Genomic DNA, 19,293 nt, shown 5'->3' with positions numbered 1-19,293 from the left:
ATATGAACAGTGTTGGCACCACAACATGGACAGCACTATGGACACCACAACATAACACCAAAACTACAAGTCTGGGGGGTGTGACACCAACATATGCCCACAACATATGACACCACAACATATGACACTATGGAAGTCCACTAGTCTGGGGGACACCACAACATATGACACCACAACATGGACAGCACATAAGACACCACTAGACTGGGGGTTAGTGTTGGCTCCCTGGACAGCACTATGAGGTAAGTCTACTAGTCACCACAACATATGACACCACAACATAAGGGACACAGTGTTGGCTCCCAACATGGACAGCACTACATGTGGAAGTAAGTCTGCATAGTCTGGGGGTTATGTTGACTCCCAACATGGACAGCACTATGGAAGGTAAGTCTGCTAGTCTGGGGGGGTGTCAGTGTTGGCTCCTGGACAGCACTATGGAAGTAAGTCTGCTAGTCTGGGGGGTTAGTGTTGGCTCCCTGGACAGCACTATGGAGGTAAGTCTGCTAGTCTGGGGGTCAGTGTTGGCTCCCTGGACAGCACTATGGAGGTAAGTCTACTAGTCTGGGGGGGCAAGTGTTGGCTCCCTGGACAGCACTATGGAAAGTCTAAGTCTGGGGGGGCAATGTTGGCTCCCTGGACAGTCTGGGGGGGGGGTCAGTGTTGGCTCCCTGGACAGCACTATGGAAGTAAGTCTACTCTGGGGGTGTCTGGGGGGTCAGTGTTGGCTCCCCCTGGACAGCACTATGGAAGTAAGTCTACTAGTCTGGGGGTCAGTGTTGGCTCCCTGGACAGCACTATGGAAGTAAGTCTACTAGTCTGGGGGGGTGTTGGCTCCCTGGACAGCACTATGGAAGTAAGTCTACTAGTCTGGGGGTCAGTGTTGGCTCCCTGGACAGCACTATGGAAGTAAGTCTACTAGTCTGGGGGGGGTCAGTGTTGGCTCCTGGACAGCACTATGGAAGTAAGTCTACTAGTCTGGGGGGTCAGTGTTGGCTCCCTGGACAGCACTATGGAAGTAAGTCTACTAGTCTGGGGGGTCAGTCTCCCTGGGGGAAGTAAGTCTACTAGTCTGGGGGTCAGGCTCCCTGGACAGCACTATGGAAGTAAGTCTGTCTAGTCTGGGGGTCTGGGGGTGTGTTGGCTCCTGGACAGCACTATGGAAGTAAGTCTACTAGTCTGGGGGGGGTCAGTGTTGGCTCCCTGGACAGCACTATGGAAGTAAGTCTGCTAGTCTAGTCTGGGGGGGTCAGTGTTGGCTCCTGGACAGCACTATGGAAGTAAGTCTACTAGTCTGGGGGGTCAGTGTTGGCTCCTGGACAGCACTATGGAAGTAAGTCTACTAGTCTGGGGGGTCAGTGTTGGCTCCCTGGACAGCACTATGGAAGTAAGTCCACTAGTCTGGGGGGTCAGTGTTGGCTCCTGGACAGCACTATGGAAGTAAGTCTGCTAGTCTGGGGGTCAGTGTTGGCTCCCTGGACAGCACTATGGAAGTAAGTCTACTAGTCTGGGGGTCAGTGTTGGCTCCTGGACAGCACTATGGAAGTAAGTCTACTAGTCTGGGGGGCGGGGGTCAGTGTTGGCTCCTGGACAGCACTATGGAAGTAAGTCTACAAGTCTGGGGGGGGGGGGGTAGTGTTGGCTCCCTGGACAGCACTATGGAAGTAAGTCTACTAGTCTGGGGGGGTCAGTGTTGGCTCCCTGGACAGCACTATGGAAGTAAGTCTGCTAGTCTGGGGGGAAGTAAGTCAGTGTTGGCTCCCTGGACAGCACTATGGAAGTAAGTCTGCTAGTCTGGGGGGTCAGTGTTGGCTCCCTGGACAGCACTATGGAAGTAAGTCTGCTAGTCTGGGGAGGGGGGGTCAGTGTTGGCTCCTGGACAGCACTATGGAAGTAAGTCTGCTAGTCTGGGGGTCAGTGTTGGCTCCCTGGACAGCACTATGGAAGTAAGTCTACTAGTCTGGGGGGTCAGTGTTGGCTCCCTGGACAGCACTATGGAAGTAAGTCTGCTAGTCTGGGGGGGTTAGTGTTGGCTCCCTGGACAGCACTATGGAAGTAAGTCTGCTAGTCTGGGGGGGGTCAGTGTTGGCTCCCTGGACAGCACTATGGACTAAGTCTATAGGAGGGGTCACTAGTCTGGGGGGTCAGTGTTGGCTCCTGGACAGCACTATGGAGGTAAGTCTGCTAGTCTGGGGGGTCAGTGTTGGCTCCTGGACAGCACTATGGAAGTAAGTCTACTAGTCTGGGGGGTTAGTGTTGGCTCCCTGGACAGCACTATGGAAGTAAGTCTACTAGTCTGGGGGTCAGTGTTGGCTCCTGGACAGCACTATGGAAGTAAGTCTACTAGTCTGGGGGGGTCAGTGTTGGCTCCTGGACAGCACTATGGAAGTAAGTCTGCTAGTCTGGGGGGTCAGTGTTGGCTCCTGGACAGCACTATGGAAGTAAGTCCGCTAGTCTGGGGGGTCAGTGTTGGCTCCTGGACAGCACTATGGAAGTAAGTCTACTAGTCTGGGGGTCAGTGTTGGCTCGTTGGATGCATCTGGACAGCACTATGGAAGTAAGTCTACTAGTCTGGGGGGTCAGTGTTGGCTCCCTGGACAGCACTATGGAAGTAAGTCTACTAGTCTGGGGGTCAGTGTTGGCTCCTGGACAGCACTATGGAGGTAAGTCTGCTAGTCTGGGGGGTCAGTGTTGGCTCCCTGGACAGCACTATGGAAGCACTAAGTCTGCTAGTCTGGGGGGGTCAGTGTTGGCTCCTGGACAGCACTATGGAAGTAAGTCTACTAGTCTGGGGGGTCAGTGTTGGCTCCCTGGACAGCACTATGGAAGTAAGTCTACTAGTCTGGGGGGTCAGTGTTGGCTCCTGGACAGCACTATGGAAGTAAGTCTGCTAGTCTGGGGGTCAGTGTTGGCTCCCTGGACAGCACTATGGAAGTAAGTCCACTAGTCTGGGGGGTCAGTGTTGGCTCCCTGGACAGCACTATGGAAGTAAGTCTGCTAGTCTGGGGGGTTAGTGTTGGCTCCTGGACAGCACTATGGAAGTAAGTCTACTAGTCTGGGGGGGGTCAGTGTTGGCTCCCTGGACAGCACTATGGAAGTAAGTCTACTAGTCTGGGGGTCAGTGTTGGCTCCCTGGACAGCACTATGGAAGTAAGTCTACTAGTCTGGGGGTCAGTGTTGGCTCCTGGACAGCACTATGGAAGTAAGTCTGCTAGTCTGGGGGGGGGTCAGTGTTGGCTCCCTGGACAGCACTATGGAAGTAAGTCCACTAGTCTGGGGGGGTCAGTGTTGGCTCCTGGACAGCACTATGGAAGTAAGTCTGCTAGTCTGGGGGGTTAGTGTTGGCTCCCTGGACAGCACTATGGAAGTAAGTCTACTAGTCTGGGGGTCAGTGTTGGCTCCCTGGACAGCACTATGGAAGTAAGTCTGCTAGTCTGGGGGGGGGGGGGTCAGTGTTGGCTCCTGGACAGCACTATGGAAGTAAGTCTGCAAGCCTGGGGGGGGGTCAGTGTTGGCTCCTGGACAGCACTATGGAAGTAAGTCTGCTAGTCTGGGGGGTCAGTGTTGGCTCCCTGGACAGCACTATGGAAGTAAGTCAGCTAGTCTGGGGGGGGGTCAGTGTTGGCTCCTGGACAGCACTATGGAAGTAAGTCTGCTAGTCTGGGGGGTTAGTGTTGGCTCCCTGGACAGCACCATGGAAGTAAGTCTACTAGCCTGGGGGGGGGGTCAGTGTTGGCTCCCTGGACAGCACTATGGAAGTAAGTCTACAAGCCTGGGGGGGGGGGTCAGTGTTGGCTCCTGGACAGCACTATGGAAGTAAGTCTACAAGCCTGGGGGGCGGGGGGTTAGTGTTGGCTCCTGGACAGCACTATGGAAGTAAGTCTACTAGTCTGGGGGGGTCAGTGTTGGCTCCCTGGACAGCACTATGGAAGTAAGTCTGCTAGTCTGGGGGGGGGGGGTCAGTGTTGGCTCCTGGACAGCTCTATGGAAGTAAGTCTGCTAGTCTGGGGGGGTCAGTGTTGGCTCCCTGGACAGCTCTATGGAAGTAAGTCTGCTAGTCTGGGGGGGGGTCAGTGTTGGCTCCTGGACAGCTCTATGGAAGTAAGTCTGCTAGTCTGGGGGGGTCAGTGTTGGCTCCCTGGACAGCTCTATGGAAGTAAGTCTGCTAGTCTGGGGGGTCAGTGTTGGCTCCCTGGACAGCTCTATGGAAGTAAGTCTGCTAGTCTGGGGGGGGTCAGTGTTGGCTCCCTGGACAGCTCTATGGAAGTAAGTCTGCTAGTCTGGGGGGGGGGTCAGTGTTGGCTCCCTGGACAGCACTATGGAAGTAAGTCTGCTAGTCTGGGGGTGGGGGGGTCAGTGTTGGCTCCCTGGACAGCACTATGGAAGTAAGTCTGCTAGTCTGGGGGGGGGGTCAGTGTTGGCTCCTTGGACAGCTCTATGGAAGTAAGTCTGCTAGTCTGGGGGGTCAGTGTTGGCTCCTGGACAGCACTATGGAAGTAAGTCTGCTAGTCTGGGGGTGGGGGGGGGTCAGTGTTGGCTCCCTGGACAGCACTATGGAAGTAAGTCTGCTAGTCTGGGGGTCAGTGTTGGCTCCCTGGACAGCACTATGGAAGTAAGTCTGCTAGTCTGGGGGGTGGGGGGGTCAGTGTTGGCTCCTGGACAGCTCTATGGAAGTAAGTCTACTAGTCTGGGGGGCAGTGTTGGTCTGCTAGTCTGATATAGAGGGGACAGAAGAAGGGGGGTGGGTTCCTCCACAATCAAACTACCACTGCAATATGGCATGATGCTTCTGAATGTTTTCAATACCCTGCATGGTACTATTCACTACTGCTTGATATCGTGGTGGATTTAAAGGGCCTGCATGTGTTTGCCTCACCAGTTGCTGGTGGGATGGCAGTAACATACATATGTCTTTTAAGCTGTTAACTTTATTGGTGTTATTTAACATCTGTCCTCAGTGTCGGAGGTGTGTGTTCTGTCCTTATAATGATTAAATAAAAACAGCACTTTACTGACCCTCCTCCCCTCTGTCTCTCTCTCCTCTCTCCCTCCTCCCCTCCGTCTCTCTCTCCTCTCTCTCCTCTCTCCCTCCTCCCCTCTGTCTCTCTCTCCTCTCTCCCTCCTCCCCTCTGTCTCTCTCTCCTCTCTCCCTCCTCCCCTCTGTCTCTCTCCTTTCTCTCCTCTCTCCCTCCTCCCCTCCGTCTCTCTCTCCTCTCTCTCCTCTCTCCCTCCTCCCCTCCGTCTCTCTCTCCTCTCTCCCTCCTCCCCTCCTCTCTCTCCTCTCTCCTCTCTCCCTCCTCCCTCCCTCTCTCCTCTCTCTCCTCTCTCCCTCCTCCCCTCTGTCTCCTCTGTCTCCTCTCTCTCCTCTCTCCCTCCTCCCTCTATCTCTCTCTCCTCTCTCCCTCCTCCCCTCTGTCTCTCTCTCTCTTTCTCCCCTCCTCTCTCCCTCCTCCCCTCCGTCTCTCTCTCCTCTCTCTCCTCTCTCTCCCTCCTCCTCTCTGCCTCTCTCCTCTCTCTCCTCTCTCCCTCCTCCCTCCGTCTCTCTCTCCTCTCTCCCTCCTCCCCTCTGTCTCCTCTCTCTCCTCTCTCCCTCCTCCCCTCCGTCTCTCTTTCCTCTCTCTCCTCTCTCTCCTCTCTCCCTCCTCCCCTCTGTCTCTCTCTCCTCTCTCCCTCCTCCCCTCCATCTCTCTCTCCTCTCTCTCCTCTCTCTCCTCTCTTTCCTCTCTCTCCTCTCTCTCTCTCCTCTCCCTCCTCCCTCCGTCTCTCTTTCCTCTCTCTCCTCTCTCTCCTCTCTCCCTCCTCCCCTCTGTCTCTCTCTCCTCTCTCTCCTCTCTCCCTCCTCCCCTCTGTCTCTCTCTCCTCTCTCTCCCTCTCTCCTCTCTCCCTCTCTCTCCTCTCTTTCCTCTCTCTCCCTCTCTCTCCCTCTCTCCCTCCTCCCCTCTGTCTCCTCTCTCCTCTCTCTCCCTCCTCCCCTCCGTCTCTCTTTCCTCTCTCTCCTCTCTCTCCCTCTCTCCCTCCTCCCCTCTGTCTCTCTCTCCTCTCTCCTCCTCCTCCTCCTCCTCTCTCTCTCCTCTCTCTCCTCTCTCCCTCCTCCCCTCTGTCTCTCTCTCCTCTCTCCCTCCTCCCCTCCGTCTCTCTCTCCTTTCTCTCCTCTCTCCCTCCTCCCCTCCGTCTCTCTCTCCTCTCTCCTCTCTCCTCCTCCCCTCCGTCTCTCTCTCCTTTCTCTCCTCTCTCCCTCCTCCCATCTGTCTCTCTCTCCTCTCTCTCCTCTCTCCCTCCTCCCTCCGTCTCTCTCTCCTCTCTCTCCTCTCTCCCTCCTCCCCTCCGTCTCTCTCTCCTCTCTCTCCTCTCTCCCTCCTCCCCTCCGTCTCTCTCTCCTTTCTCTCCTCTCTCCCTCCTCCCATCCGTCTCTCTCTCCTCTCTCTCCTCTCTCCCTCCTCCCCTCCGTCTCTCTCTCCTCTCTCTCCTCTCTCCCTCCTCCCCTCCGTCTCTCTCTCCTCTCTCTCCTCTCTCCCTCCTCCCCTCCGTCTCTCTCTCCTCTCTCTCCTCTCTCCCTCCTCCCCTCTGTCTCCTCTCTCTCCTCTCTCCCTCCTCCCCTCTGTCTCCTCTCTCTCCTCTCTCCCTCCTCCCCTCTGTCTCTCTCTTCCCCTCCTCTTTTTCTCTCCTCATCTCTCATCTCTCTCTTCCTATCCTTCTTTGGTCAGGGCTCCATCATTAACAGTCCCAGGCTTCATCAGCGCCCCCACATGGGTGGGGGTGTAATGCCACCCTGTTGCTATGACATCCAAGACTACCGGCCTCACCACCCCATCCTGAGCCCCGGGACGGGAGTGGGGGGTGGGCCGGGGCTAAATCACAATACCGCTACTGGGACGACGGCACTGGTTCCCAGCAGCGGAGACCGAGGGGTGACAGGATCCCAGGGGAGCGGGTCTGGAGGGGGAGGGGGCAGTGGAGGCTCCTTCCTGGGTTCCCTGTTTGGGAGCAAGCGCCCCAACACCAAGCCGCCTGGTCCTCTCCCCTCTCTCCCCCCTCTCCTCCCACCTGGGCTGCCAGACTACCCTGCACCTGTCCCCCCGCCCACCACCGGCGGCCCGCCCCCACACTCCCCCTCCGCCCTCAGCAACTCCGACCCAGGAGGGCCCTCCAAGATCCAGGCCCTGCACGCCCAGTACTGCCACAACAGTACCGCAGGGCAGCAGCCTCCTCCATCCTACTACCATCACCACCACCGCTACCACGCCCAGACAGGGCCCGCTCCCAGCCAGCCCTCCTCCACTGCCCAGGGGGCCCCTGGGCCTCATACCATCCACAGGGGCCCCCTGGTTGGGGTCCCCAAGCGGCCGGGCCCCGGTCCTGCTCCCTCCCAGCTGCAGCAGCATGGTGTACAGGGTCAGGGGGGGTTCTATACCAACATGGGGGTTTCTATGGGGGTAGGCTGCCCCCCTCCGCCCCTTTCTCCACATTCTCCTCACTCGCCGGGGCCCCCGACCCTCTACCACACACACTCCACTCACGGTCGAGGAGGAGGAGGAGGAGGCGCCAAGCTCCCTCTTACTCTCTCGCGCTCGCAGCCCCACCCTCACGCCCACACCCATGTCCCTCATCTTACCGCTCATTCCCACAACCACAGCCCCCATCCCGGCCTTTCCCTCAGCCCCCATCTCGCCCAACACCCTCAGCACCAGACTCACTTCATCTTTGCCGCCCCTCCCCCACAGACCCCTTCCGCCCGGTACGTCCCACAGACCGACGCCCACAGCCACGCCCAGTACCTCCCGCTCTCCTCCATACCCCCTCCCCCTCCTCACTCCCCTTTACCCCCCCCTTCCTCCCCTCACACCCCGCTTACCCCTCTCTCCCCCTACACCCTCCAGCTCCAGCCGCCCAGCCAGCCGCCCAGCCACCCACCCCAGCACCAGGGAGGGCAGCAGGGGTCTGGCGGGGGCAACAGCAGCACGGGGTCGGGCAGCACCACCAGCTCCACGTCCAAGCCTATCAACCGCATCAGCACGGTGGTGTGAGTGTCAGGAGACGCAACAACCCTCCCAGACACCAGGGGGCACCGCTCGTCAGACTGAGGTCGTCAGACCAGGACAACTACAGGTTTAAGAGGGGCCACGCCCAGATCATCCAATATGGCCGCCGGCGCTCTGGGAGAGGCAGGAGGAGGTGGGGCTTGATCAGGCTGTGTTACTTCCACCTCCGGTTTCCTCACAGATTCACATTCAGGTAGAGAGGAAGGGGAAGATACTAACTCACTGAAGAGGAAGATACTAACTCACTGAAGAGGAAGATACTAACTCACTGAAGAGGAAGATACTAACTCACTGAAAGTTTGACTCACTCTCCAGACTCAGAGACTAGAGGAAGAGGAAGACGCACACAAAAAAATGATATTCAATGACTCATGGACAGTATAGAGGTTAATAGTTGTAAAGACATTCAGTGACTCATGGACAGTATAGAGGTTAATAGTTGTAAAGACATTCAGTGACTCATGGACAGTATAGAGGTTAATAGTTGTAAAGACATTCAGTGACTCATGGACATTATAGAGGTTAATAGTTGTAAAGACATTCAGTGACTCATGGACATTATAGAGGTTAATAGTTGTAAAGACATTCAGTGACTCATGGACAGTATAGAGGTTAATAGTTGACGTGAGAAGAAGGAACGAGAGATAGATGAGTTGAGTGTGCTGCCGAAAGAGGAAGTGGTGTTCTGTGTCTTTGTGTGGCATGTACGTACGCGTGACCTCATGGTACAGTGAGCTCCCAAAAGTATTGGGACAGTGACACATGTGACTGTGAGGTTAATGTGCAGACTGTCAGCTTTAATTGGAGTGTATTCTCAATCATATCGGGTGAACCGTTTAGAAATGACAGCAATTTGTGTATGTAGTCTCCACATTTTAAGAGTATTGGGACAAATTCTCTTATGTGTACTGAAGTTTACTATTTGGTCCTATATTCCCAGCACGCATTGATTACATCAAGCATGTGACTCTACAAACTCGTTGGATGCATCTGCTGTTTGTTTTGGTTGTGTTTCAGAGTATTTTGTGACCAATAGAAATTAATTGGTAAATAATGTATTGTGTCATTATGGAGTCACTTTTATTGTAAATAAGAATAGAATATGTTTCTAAACACTTCTACATTAATGTGGATGATACCATGATTATGGCTGGTCCTGAATGAATCGGGAATAACGATGAGTGTGAATATCATACCCCCAAAGCATGCTAACCTCTCCCCATTACAATAACAGGGGAGGTTAGCATTTTATATCATAACCCCAAGACATGCTAACCTCTCCCCATTACAATAACAGTGGAGGTTAGCATTTTATATCATACCCCCAAGACATGCTAACCTCTCACCATTACATTAACAGTGGAGGTTAGCATTTTATATCATAACCCCAAGACATGCTAACCTCCCACCATTACAATAACAGGGGGAGGTTAGCATTTTATATCAAACCCGAAGACATGCTAACCTCTCACCATTACAATAACAGGGAGGTTAGCATTTTTATATCATACCCCCAAGACATGCTAACCTCTCACCATTACAATAACAGTGGAGGTTAGCATTTTATATCATACCCCCAAGACATGCTAACCTCTCACCATTACAATAACAGGGGAGGTTAGCATTTTATATCGTACTCCCTAGACATGCTAACCTCTCACCATTACAATAATAATATTTTATGCCTCTGTAACTTTCTTACTCATCATTATTCATGATTAATTCAGGATTATCCGTAATCATGGAAGCATCCACGTGAATGAAATAGTGTTTGGAAACATTGCACTTTGACCTCATAGTGACTGTATGATTTCAAATCCAAAGTGCTGGAGGACTATAAGTGTTACATCATAGTGTTACATCATAAACACTCCCCAATCACTTGGGACAACAACAGGTGAAATGTCTTGTAGTCCTATCAAATATTTGTCAATGATTTTCTTTGAATATACTGTAGATTTGGTACAGTGGAATGAGCCAACCATACCAGTACAGAATATGAAAATATCTTGGGACTTCTGTCCCAACCATTCCAGTATAGAATATGAAAATATCTTGGGACTTCTGTCCCAACCATTCCAGTAGAGAATGTGAAAATATCTTGGGCCTTCTGTCCCAACGATTCCAGTACAGAATATGAAAATATCTTGGGACTTCTGTCCCAACCATTCCAGTAGAGAATATGAAAATATCTTGGGGCTTCTGTCCCAACCATTCCAGTAGAGAATGTGAAAATATCTTGGGGCTTCTGTCCCAACCATTCCAGTAGAGAATATGAAAATATCTTGGGACTTCTGTCCCAACCATTCCAGTAGAGAATGTGAAAATATCTTGGGGCTTCTGTCCCAACCATTCCAGTAGAGAATATGAAAATATCTTGGGGCTTCTGTCCCAACCATTCCAGTATAGAATATGAAAATATCTTGGGGCTTCTGTCCCAACCATTCCAGTATAGAATATGAAAATATCTTGGGGCTTCTGTCCCAACCATTCCAGTATAGAATATGAAAATATCTTGGGGCTTCTGTCCCAACCATTCCAGTAGAGAATGTGAAAATATCTTGGGGCTTCTGTCCCAACCATTCCAGTAGAGAATGTGAAAATATCTTGGGGCTTCTATCCCAACCATTCCAGTAGAGAATGTGAAAATATCTTGGGACACACCCATGATTAGTATAAGGTTTACACTCCCAAGATTAGCATTAGGTTTACACTCCCACGATTAGCATTAGGTTTACACTCCCACGATTAGCATTAGGTTTACACTCCCACGATTAGCATTAGGTTTACACTCCCACGATTAGCATTAGGTTTACACTCCCACGATTAGCATTAGGTTTACACTCCCACGATTAGCATTAGGTTTACACTCCCACGATTAGCATTAGGTTTACACACCCACGATTAGCATTAGGTTTACACACCCACGATTAGCATTAGGTTTACACACCCACGATTAGCATTAGGTTTACACTCCCACGATTAGCATTAGGTTTACACTCCCACGATTAGCATTTGGTTTACACACCCAAGATTAGCATTAGGTTTACACACCCACGATTAGCATTAAGTTTACACTCCCACAATTACCATTAGGTTTACACTCCCACGATTAGCATTAGGTTTACACACCCACGATTAGCATTAGGTTTACTCTCCTCGATACGCATTAAGTTTACACCCACGATTAGCATTAGGTTTACACTCCCACGATTAGCATTTGGTTTACACACCCAAGATTAGCATTAGGTTTACACACCCACGATTAGCATTAAGTTTACACTCCCACGATTACCATTAGGTTTACACTCCCACGATTAGCATTAGGTTTACACTCCCACGATTAGCATTAGGTTTACACTCCCACGATTAGCATTAGGTTTACACACGATTTAGTAATGATAGAAAGCATGTTTCCCAATTTAGATTTCTTGTAGTTTACACACAAAAAAACATGTGTACTGTAAAGTATATTAGTTTAGTATTTGCAAAACAATTTTACCAGCGCAACTCCCTTTCAGGAATTCTAATAAAACAATTGATGCAGTACTGAAAATACTGCTATGCTTGTACTTGGAACTAACACTTTTTGGTCTAAAAGGGTGTACTTAGAAATATATATATATGTTTGGATGGAGCAAAAAAAAACATAACAAAATATAGGCGTTCCCAGGTCATCCTCTTAGACATATCAGCATTCCCAGGTCATCCTCTTAGACATATCAGCATTCCCAGGTCATCCTCTTAGACATATCAGCATTCCCAGGCCATCCTCTTAGACATATCAGCATTCCTAGTTCATCCTCTTAGACATATCAGCATTCCCAGATCATCCTCTTAGACATATCAGCATTCCCAGGTCATCCTCTTAGACATATCAGCATTCCCAGGTCATCCTCTTAGACACATCAGCATTCCCAGGTCATCCTCTTAGACACATCAGCATTCCCAGGCCATCCTCTTAGACACATCAGCATTCCCAGGTCATCCTCTTAGACACATCAGCATTCCCAGGTCATCCTCTTAGACACATCAGCATTCCCAGGTCATCCTCTTAGACACATCAGCATTCCCAGGTCATCCTCTTAGACACATCAGCATTCCCAGGTCATCCTCTTAGACACATCAGCATTCCCAGGTCATCCTCTTAGACACATCAGCATTCCCAGGTCATTGTCGTGGATATATCTGCGTTCCCAGGTCATCCTCTTAGACACATCAACATTCCCAGGTCATCCTCTTAGACACATCAGCATTCCCAGGTCATCCTCTTAGACACATCAGCATTCCCAGGTCATCCTCTCAGACACATCAGCATTCCCAGGTCATCCTCTCAGACACATCAGCATTCCCAGGTCATCCTCTTAGACACATCAGCATTCCCAGGTCATCCTCTCAGACATATCAGCGTCCCTAGTTCATCCTCTTAGACACATCAGCATTCCCAGGTCATCCTCTTAGACACATCAGCATTCCCAGGTCATCATCTTAGACACATCAGCATTCCCAGGTCATCCTCTTAGACACATCAGCATTCCCAGGTCATCCTCTTAGACACATCAGCATTCCCAGGTCATCCTCTTAGACACATCAGCATTCCCAGGTCATCCTCTTAGACACATCAGCATTCCCAGGTCATCCTCGTAGACACATCAGCATTCCCAGGTCATCCTCTTAGACACATCAGCATTCCCAGGTCATCCTCTTAGACATTGATGGTACTTGAGAGGAATGAATTTACATGGTTGAGGACAGAATTGTTGGGATTAAACTACAAGGACAATGAAGATTCCTACTGATGCTACTTTTGCTATTGTTGGTGTGGTGTAACAACTACTACTATTACTGTTAATTGTTTCGGGCTGTTTGTACTACCGTTTTGAATCAAATCAAATGTATTTACAAAGCCCTTCTTACATCAGCTGATGTCACAAAGTGCTGTACAGAAACCCAGCCTAAAACCCCAAACAGCACGCAATGCAGGTGTAGAAGCACAGTGGCTAGGAAAAACTCCCTAGAAAGACCAGAACCTAGGAAGAAACCTAGAGAGGAACCAGGCTATGAGGGGTGGCCAGTCCTCTTCTGGCTGTGCCGGGTGGAGATTAGAAACCTAGAGAGGAACCAGGCTATGTGGGGTGGCCAGTCCTCTTCTGGCTGTGCCGGGTGGAGATTAGAAACCTAGAGAGGAACCAGGCTATGTGGGGTGGCCAGTCCTCTTCTGGCTGTGCCGGGTGGAGATTATAACAGAACATGGCCAAGATGATAAAATGCGGCAAGATGATTGAAGATGCGACTGTTTGTTTATTTTGTGTGGGACGAGCCATTGGAACTGCAGTACTATGGACGTCTGGTTTGATCGAACAGTTACTAACTAGCCTGAGTCGCTAACAACCGCTCGCTAACATACGGTTGGTCTTCACACGGACTTAAGATAACTGGACTAACGAAGTACACACCTTTGTATACAGGATCAGAACACGCACCGGCTTTATCAAAAAGGTTTTTTGCAAACAGTGCCTCTCCTCCAATCCTGCTGCACCACCCACCCCCAGTACCGTTCTCCACCATGGCTCCTCCCCTTCTAACTCCCCCACACCACCACTCAGGATTTACGGCTTTCTGATTGGCTGGCCCAGGGCTGACGGACAAGAGACTCAGCCTGTGTACTACGTCATGTGATTCCCAATGCTCTGTGTGTTGCTTCGACCAGTTCTTTCTCTGATGCTCCATATTATCAACCAGACTTAGCAGGGTCCGTTTCCATTCTGGACCCCGGTGTGCTTTAATTCAGCCGTCGGGGGGCGTACGTAAGATACAGGAAGCTCTGATGTCATGATCTGTGGGGGGGGCGTATGTAAGATACAGGAAGCTCTGATGTCATGATCTGTGGGGGGGGGGGGGGGCGTATGTAAGATACAGGAAGGAGAAGTAGGCCGTTGTAAATTATATGTCTTCATGACGTTATTGTGATCTCAGTGTCAGCACTTTTATTGAATGGACTGTATTATAAACATGAATGTACGTACAGTGCTATCTAATAACGATAACATGTGTTCTCTGGAATATTACTCTGTCTCTGTAACAGCAGAGGGAATGGACTCTATTACTCTGTCTCTGTAACAGCAGAGGGAATGGACTCTATTACTCTGTCTCTGTAACAGCAGAGGGAATGGACTCTATTACTCTGTCTCTGTAACAGCAGAGGGAATGGACTCTATTACTCTGTCTCTGTAACAGCAGAGGGAATGGACTCTATTACTCTGTCTCTGTAACAGCAGAGGGAATGGACTCTATTACTCTGTCTCTGTAACAGCAGAGGGAATGGACTCTATTACTCTGTCTCTGTAACAGCAGAGGGAATGGACTCTATTACTCTGTCTCTGTAACAGCAGAGGGAATGGACTCTATTACTCTGTCTCTGTAACAGCAGAGGGAATGGACTCTATTACTCTGTCTCTGTAACAGCAGAGGGAATGGACTCTATTACTCTGTCTCTGTAACAGCAGAGGGAATGGACTCTATTACTCTGTCTCTGTAACAGCAGAGGGAATGGACTCTATTACTCTGTCTCTGTAACAGCAGAGGGAATGGACTCTATTACTCTGTCTCTGTAACAGCAGAGGGAATGGACTCTATTACTCTGTCTCTGTAACAGCAGAGGGAATGGACTCTATTACTCTGTCTCTGTAACAGCAGAGGGAATGGACTCTATTACTCTGTCTCTGTAACAGCAGAGGGAATGGACTCTATTACTCTGTCTCTGTAACAGCAGAGGGAATGGACTCTAACTTGTCACTCTATTACTCTGTCTCTGTAACAGCAGAGGGAATGGACTTATTTTGTCTCTGTAACAAGGGAATGGACTTACTCTGTCTATAAACAGCAGAGGGAATGGACTCTATTACTCTGTCTCTGTAACAGCTGGACTCTATTATAAAACTGTCTCTGTAACAGCAGAGGGAATGGACTCTATTACTCTGTCTCTGTGGAACAGCAGAAATGGACTCTATTACTCTGTCTCTGTAACAGCAGAAATGGAACTATTACTCTGTCTCTGTAACAGCAGAGGGAATGGACTCTATTACTCTGTCTCTGTAACAGAGGTAATGGACTCTATACTCTGTCTCTGTAAAGCAGAGGGAATGGAATCTATACTATGTCTCTGTAACAGCAGAGGGAATGGAATCTATATTACTGGGTGTGGAACAACGTAACCCTGGAATCATAGATGGGTGTGGAACAACTAACTCTGGAATCTATATTATGGGTGTGGAACAACGTAACCAGGAATGTGGAACTCTGTAACAGCAGAGGGAATGGACTATATTATGGGTGTCTCTGTAACAGCATATTATGGGAATGGAACTATTACTCTGTCTCTGTAACAGCAGATTATCTGTCTCTGTAACAGCTAGGAATGGACTCTATTACTATCTTATGGGTAACAGCAGAGGGTGTGGAATTAACAGCTGGAACAACAGAGGGTGTGGAACCATAGACTATATTATGGGTGTGGAACAACTGTAACAGCAGAGGGAATGGACTATATTATCTGTCTCTGTGGAACAACAGAAATGGAATCTATATTATGGGTGTGGAACAGCAGAACCCTGGAATCTATTATTATGTGTCTGTAACAGCAGAGGGAATGGAATTACTATGTCTCTGTAACTGTCTCTGTAACAATCAGAGGGAATGGAATCTATATTATGGGTGTGGAACAGCAGAACATGGAATCTATATTATGGGTGTGTAACAGCAGATATTATGGGTGTGGAACAACTTAACACTGGAATCTATATTATGGGTCTGTAACAGCATATTACTTAACACTGGAATCTATATTATGGGTGTGTAACAGCTGGAATCTATATTATGGGTGTGGAACAGGGTGGAATGGACTCTATATTATGGGTCTGTAACACATAACATTGAGGAACCCTGGAATCTATATTATGGAATCTATTATTATGGGTGTGTAACAGCAGAAATCTATATTATGGAACAACGTCTATATTATGGGTGTGGAACAACAGAACACTGGAATCTATATTAACAGCAGAATCTATATTATGGGTGTGGAACATGGAATCTATATTTGGAATATAAATCAACACTGGAATCTATATTATGGGTGTCTGGAATCTATATTATGGCAACGTAACCCTGGAATCTATATTATGGGTGTGGAACAACAACACTGGAATCTATATTATTGTAATATTATTGTGAACATTAACCCAATGTAACCATAGAATCTATATTATGGGTGTGGAACACAACTATATTATGGTAGGGAATCTATATTATGGGTGTGGAACAACGTAACCATAAATCTATATTATGGGTGTGGAACAACGTAACATGTTCTGTTGAATCTATATTATGGGTGTGGAACAACGTAACCATGGAATCTAACAACCTGGAATCTATATTATGGGTGTGGAACAACGTAACCCTGGAATCTATATTATGGGTGTGGAACAACGTCCATAGAATCTATATTATGGGTGTGGAACAACGTAACCCTGGAATCTATATTATGGGTGTGGAACAACGTAGAACTATATTATGGGTGTGGAACAACTTAACCCTGGAATCTATATTATGGGTGTGGAACAACTTAACCAATCTATATTAATCTATATTATGGGTGTGGAACAACGTAACCATGGAATCTATATTATGGGTGTGGAACAACGGAATCTATATTATGGGTGTGGAACAACTGGAATCTATATTATGGGTGTGGAACAACGTAACCATAGAATCTATATTATGGGTGTGGAACAACGTAACCATGGAATCTATATTATGGGTGTGGAACAACGTTAACACTGGAATCTATATTATGGGTGTGGAACAACGTTAACCTATATTATGGGTGTGGAACAACTGGAATCTATATTATGGGTGTGGAACAACGTTAACCCTGGAATCTATATTATGGGTGTGGAACAACTTAACCCTGGAATCTATATTATGGGTGTGGAACAACGTTAACCCTGGAATCTATATTATGGGTGTGGAACAACGTTAACCCTGGAATCTATATTATGGGTGTGGAACAACGTAACCATGGAATCTATATTATGGGTGTGGAACAACGTAACCTGGAATCTATATTATGGGTGTGGAACAACTTAACCTGGAATCTATATTATGGGTGTGGAACAACGTTAACCTGGAATCTATATTATGGGTGTGGAACAACGTTAACCCTGGAATCTATATTATGGGTGTGGAACAACGTGTAACCCTGGAATCTATATTATGGGTAACCCTGGAATCTATATTATGGGTGTGGAACAACGTTAACACTGGAATCTATATTATGGGTGTGGAACAACGTAACCATAGAATCTATATTATGGGTGTGGAACAACGTAACACTGGAATCTATATTATGGGTGTGGAACAACTTAACCCTGGAATCTATATTATGGGTGTGGAACAACTTAACCCTGGAATCTATATTATGGGTGTGGAACAAGTTAACCCTGGAATCTATATTATGGGTGTGGAACAACGTTAACCCTGGAATCTATATTATGGGTGTGGAACAACGTAACACTGGAATCTATATATTATGGGTGTGGAACAACGTAACCCTGGAATCTATATTATGGGTGTGGAACAACGTAACCATGGAATCTATATTATGGGTGTGGAACAACGTAACCCTGGAATCTATATTATGGGTGTGGAACAACGTAACCATAGAATCTATATTATGGGTGTGGAACAACTTAACCATAGAATCTATATTATGGGTGTGGAACAACTTAACACTGGAATCTATATTATGGGTGTGGAACAACGTAACACTGGAATCTATATTATGGGTGTGGAACAACGTAACCATAGAATCTATATTATGGGTGTGGAACAACTTAACACTGGAATCTATATTATGGGTGTGGAACAACTTAACACTGGAATCTATATTATGGGTGTGGAACAACTTAACCCTGGAATCTATATTATGGGTGTGGAACAACTTAACACTGGAATCTATATTATGGGTGTGGAACAACGTAACACTGGAATCTATATTATGGGTGTGGAACAACGTAACCATAGAATCTATATTATGGGTGTGGAACAACTTAACACTGGAATCTATATTATGGGTGTGGAACAACTTAACACTGGAATCTATATTATGGGTGTGGAACAACGTAACCCTGGAATCTATATTATGGGTGTGGAACAACTTAACCCTGGAATCTATATTATGGGTGTGGAACAACTTAACACTGGAATCTATATTATGGGTGTGGAACAACTTAACCATAGAATCTATATTATGGGTGTGGAACAACGTAACACTGGAATCTATATTATGGGTGTGGAACAACTTAACACTGGAATCTATATTATGGGTGTGGAACAACGTAACCCTGGAATCTATATTATGGGTGTGGAACAACTTAACACTGGAATCTATATTATGGGTGTGGAACAATGTAACCATAGAATCTATATTATGGGTGTGGAACAACTTAACCATAGAATCTATATTATGGGTGTGGAACAACGTAACCATAGAATCTATATTATGGGTGTGGAACAAGTTAACCCTGGAATCTATATTATGGGTGTGGAACAAGTTAACCCTGGAATCTATATTATGGGTGTGGAACAAGTTAACCCTGGAATCTATATTATGGGTGTGGAACAACGTAACTATAGAATCTATATTATGGGTGTGGAACAACTTAACACTGGAATCTATATTATGGGTGTGGAACAAGTTAACCCTGGAATCTATATTATGGGTGTGGAACAAGTTAACCCTGGAATCTATATTATGGGTGTGGAACAAGTTAACCCTGGAATCTATATTATGGGTGTGGAACAAGTTAACACTGGAATCTATAATATGGGTGTGGAACAACGTAACCATAGAATCTATATTATGGGTGTGGAACAACGTAACACTGGAATCTATATTATGGGTGTGGAACAAGTTAACCCTGGAATCTATATTATGGGTGTGGAACAAGTTAACCCTGGAATCTATATTATGGGTGTGGAACAAGTTAACCCTGGAATCTATATTATGGGTGTGGAACAAGGTAACCCTGGAATCTATATTATGGGTGTGGAACAACGTAACACTGAATCTATATTATGGGTGTGGAACAAGTTAACCCTGGAATCTATATTATGGGTGTGGAACAAGTTAACCCTGGAATCTATATTATGGGTGTGGAACAAGTTAACCCTGGAATCTATATTATGGGTGTGG

General features: G+C 47.9%; 1 protein-coding gene and 1 long non-coding RNA gene across 71 annotated transcripts; both read left to right on the top strand.

Annotated features, from left to right (window-relative positions):
* Positions 1 to 660: 660 nt before the first annotated feature.
* LOC118383510 (uncharacterized) lies at positions 661 to 9,095 on the top strand. Of its 36 annotated transcripts, none has more exons than XR_008082365.1 (3): positions 4,526 to 4,559; positions 6,705 to 8,470; positions 8,651 to 9,095. XR_008082365.1 is itself a non-coding variant. In XM_052481568.1 (2 exons), exons 1-2 carry the CDS (start codon positions 684 to 686, stop codon positions 8,022 to 8,024), a joined length of 1,326 nt encoding a protein of 441 aa, XP_052337528.1. In that variant the 5' UTR covers positions 661 to 683; the 3' UTR covers positions 8,025 to 9,095. The 36 variants fall into 36 exon arrangements, 32 of the variants coding, with proteins under 32 accessions (XP_052337528.1, XP_052337527.1, XP_052337535.1 ...); XR_008082364.1 differs by having other exon boundaries at positions 8,561 to 9,095; XR_008082363.1 differs by having other exon boundaries at positions 6,705 to 8,515.
* Positions 9,096 to 10,890: 1,795 nt separating this feature from the next.
* Positions 10,891 to 13,224, top strand: LOC127912417 (uncharacterized). Of its 35 annotated transcripts, none has more exons than XR_008082399.1 (5): positions 10,891 to 11,031; positions 11,162 to 11,187; positions 11,341 to 12,208; positions 12,271 to 12,332; positions 12,488 to 13,224. It is a non-coding gene; the product is annotated as an uncharacterized LOC127912417 (long non-coding RNA). The 35 variants fall into 35 exon arrangements; XR_008082372.1 differs by having other exon boundaries at positions 11,289 to 12,208; XR_008082401.1 differs by having other exon boundaries at positions 10,916 to 11,031; positions 11,136 to 11,187; positions 11,393 to 12,208.
* Positions 13,225 to 19,293: the final 6,069 nt, after the last annotated feature.

This window comes from Oncorhynchus keta, chromosome 27 (genome assembly GCF_023373465.1).
Source record: "Oncorhynchus keta strain PuntledgeMale-10-30-2019 chromosome 27, Oket_V2, whole genome shotgun sequence".
NCBI lineage: Eukaryota > Metazoa > Chordata > Actinopteri > Salmoniformes > Salmonidae > Oncorhynchus > Oncorhynchus keta.
The sequence above is the reverse complement of the archived record's forward strand: the minus strand, read 5'-3'. Positions and strand labels throughout refer to the sequence as shown.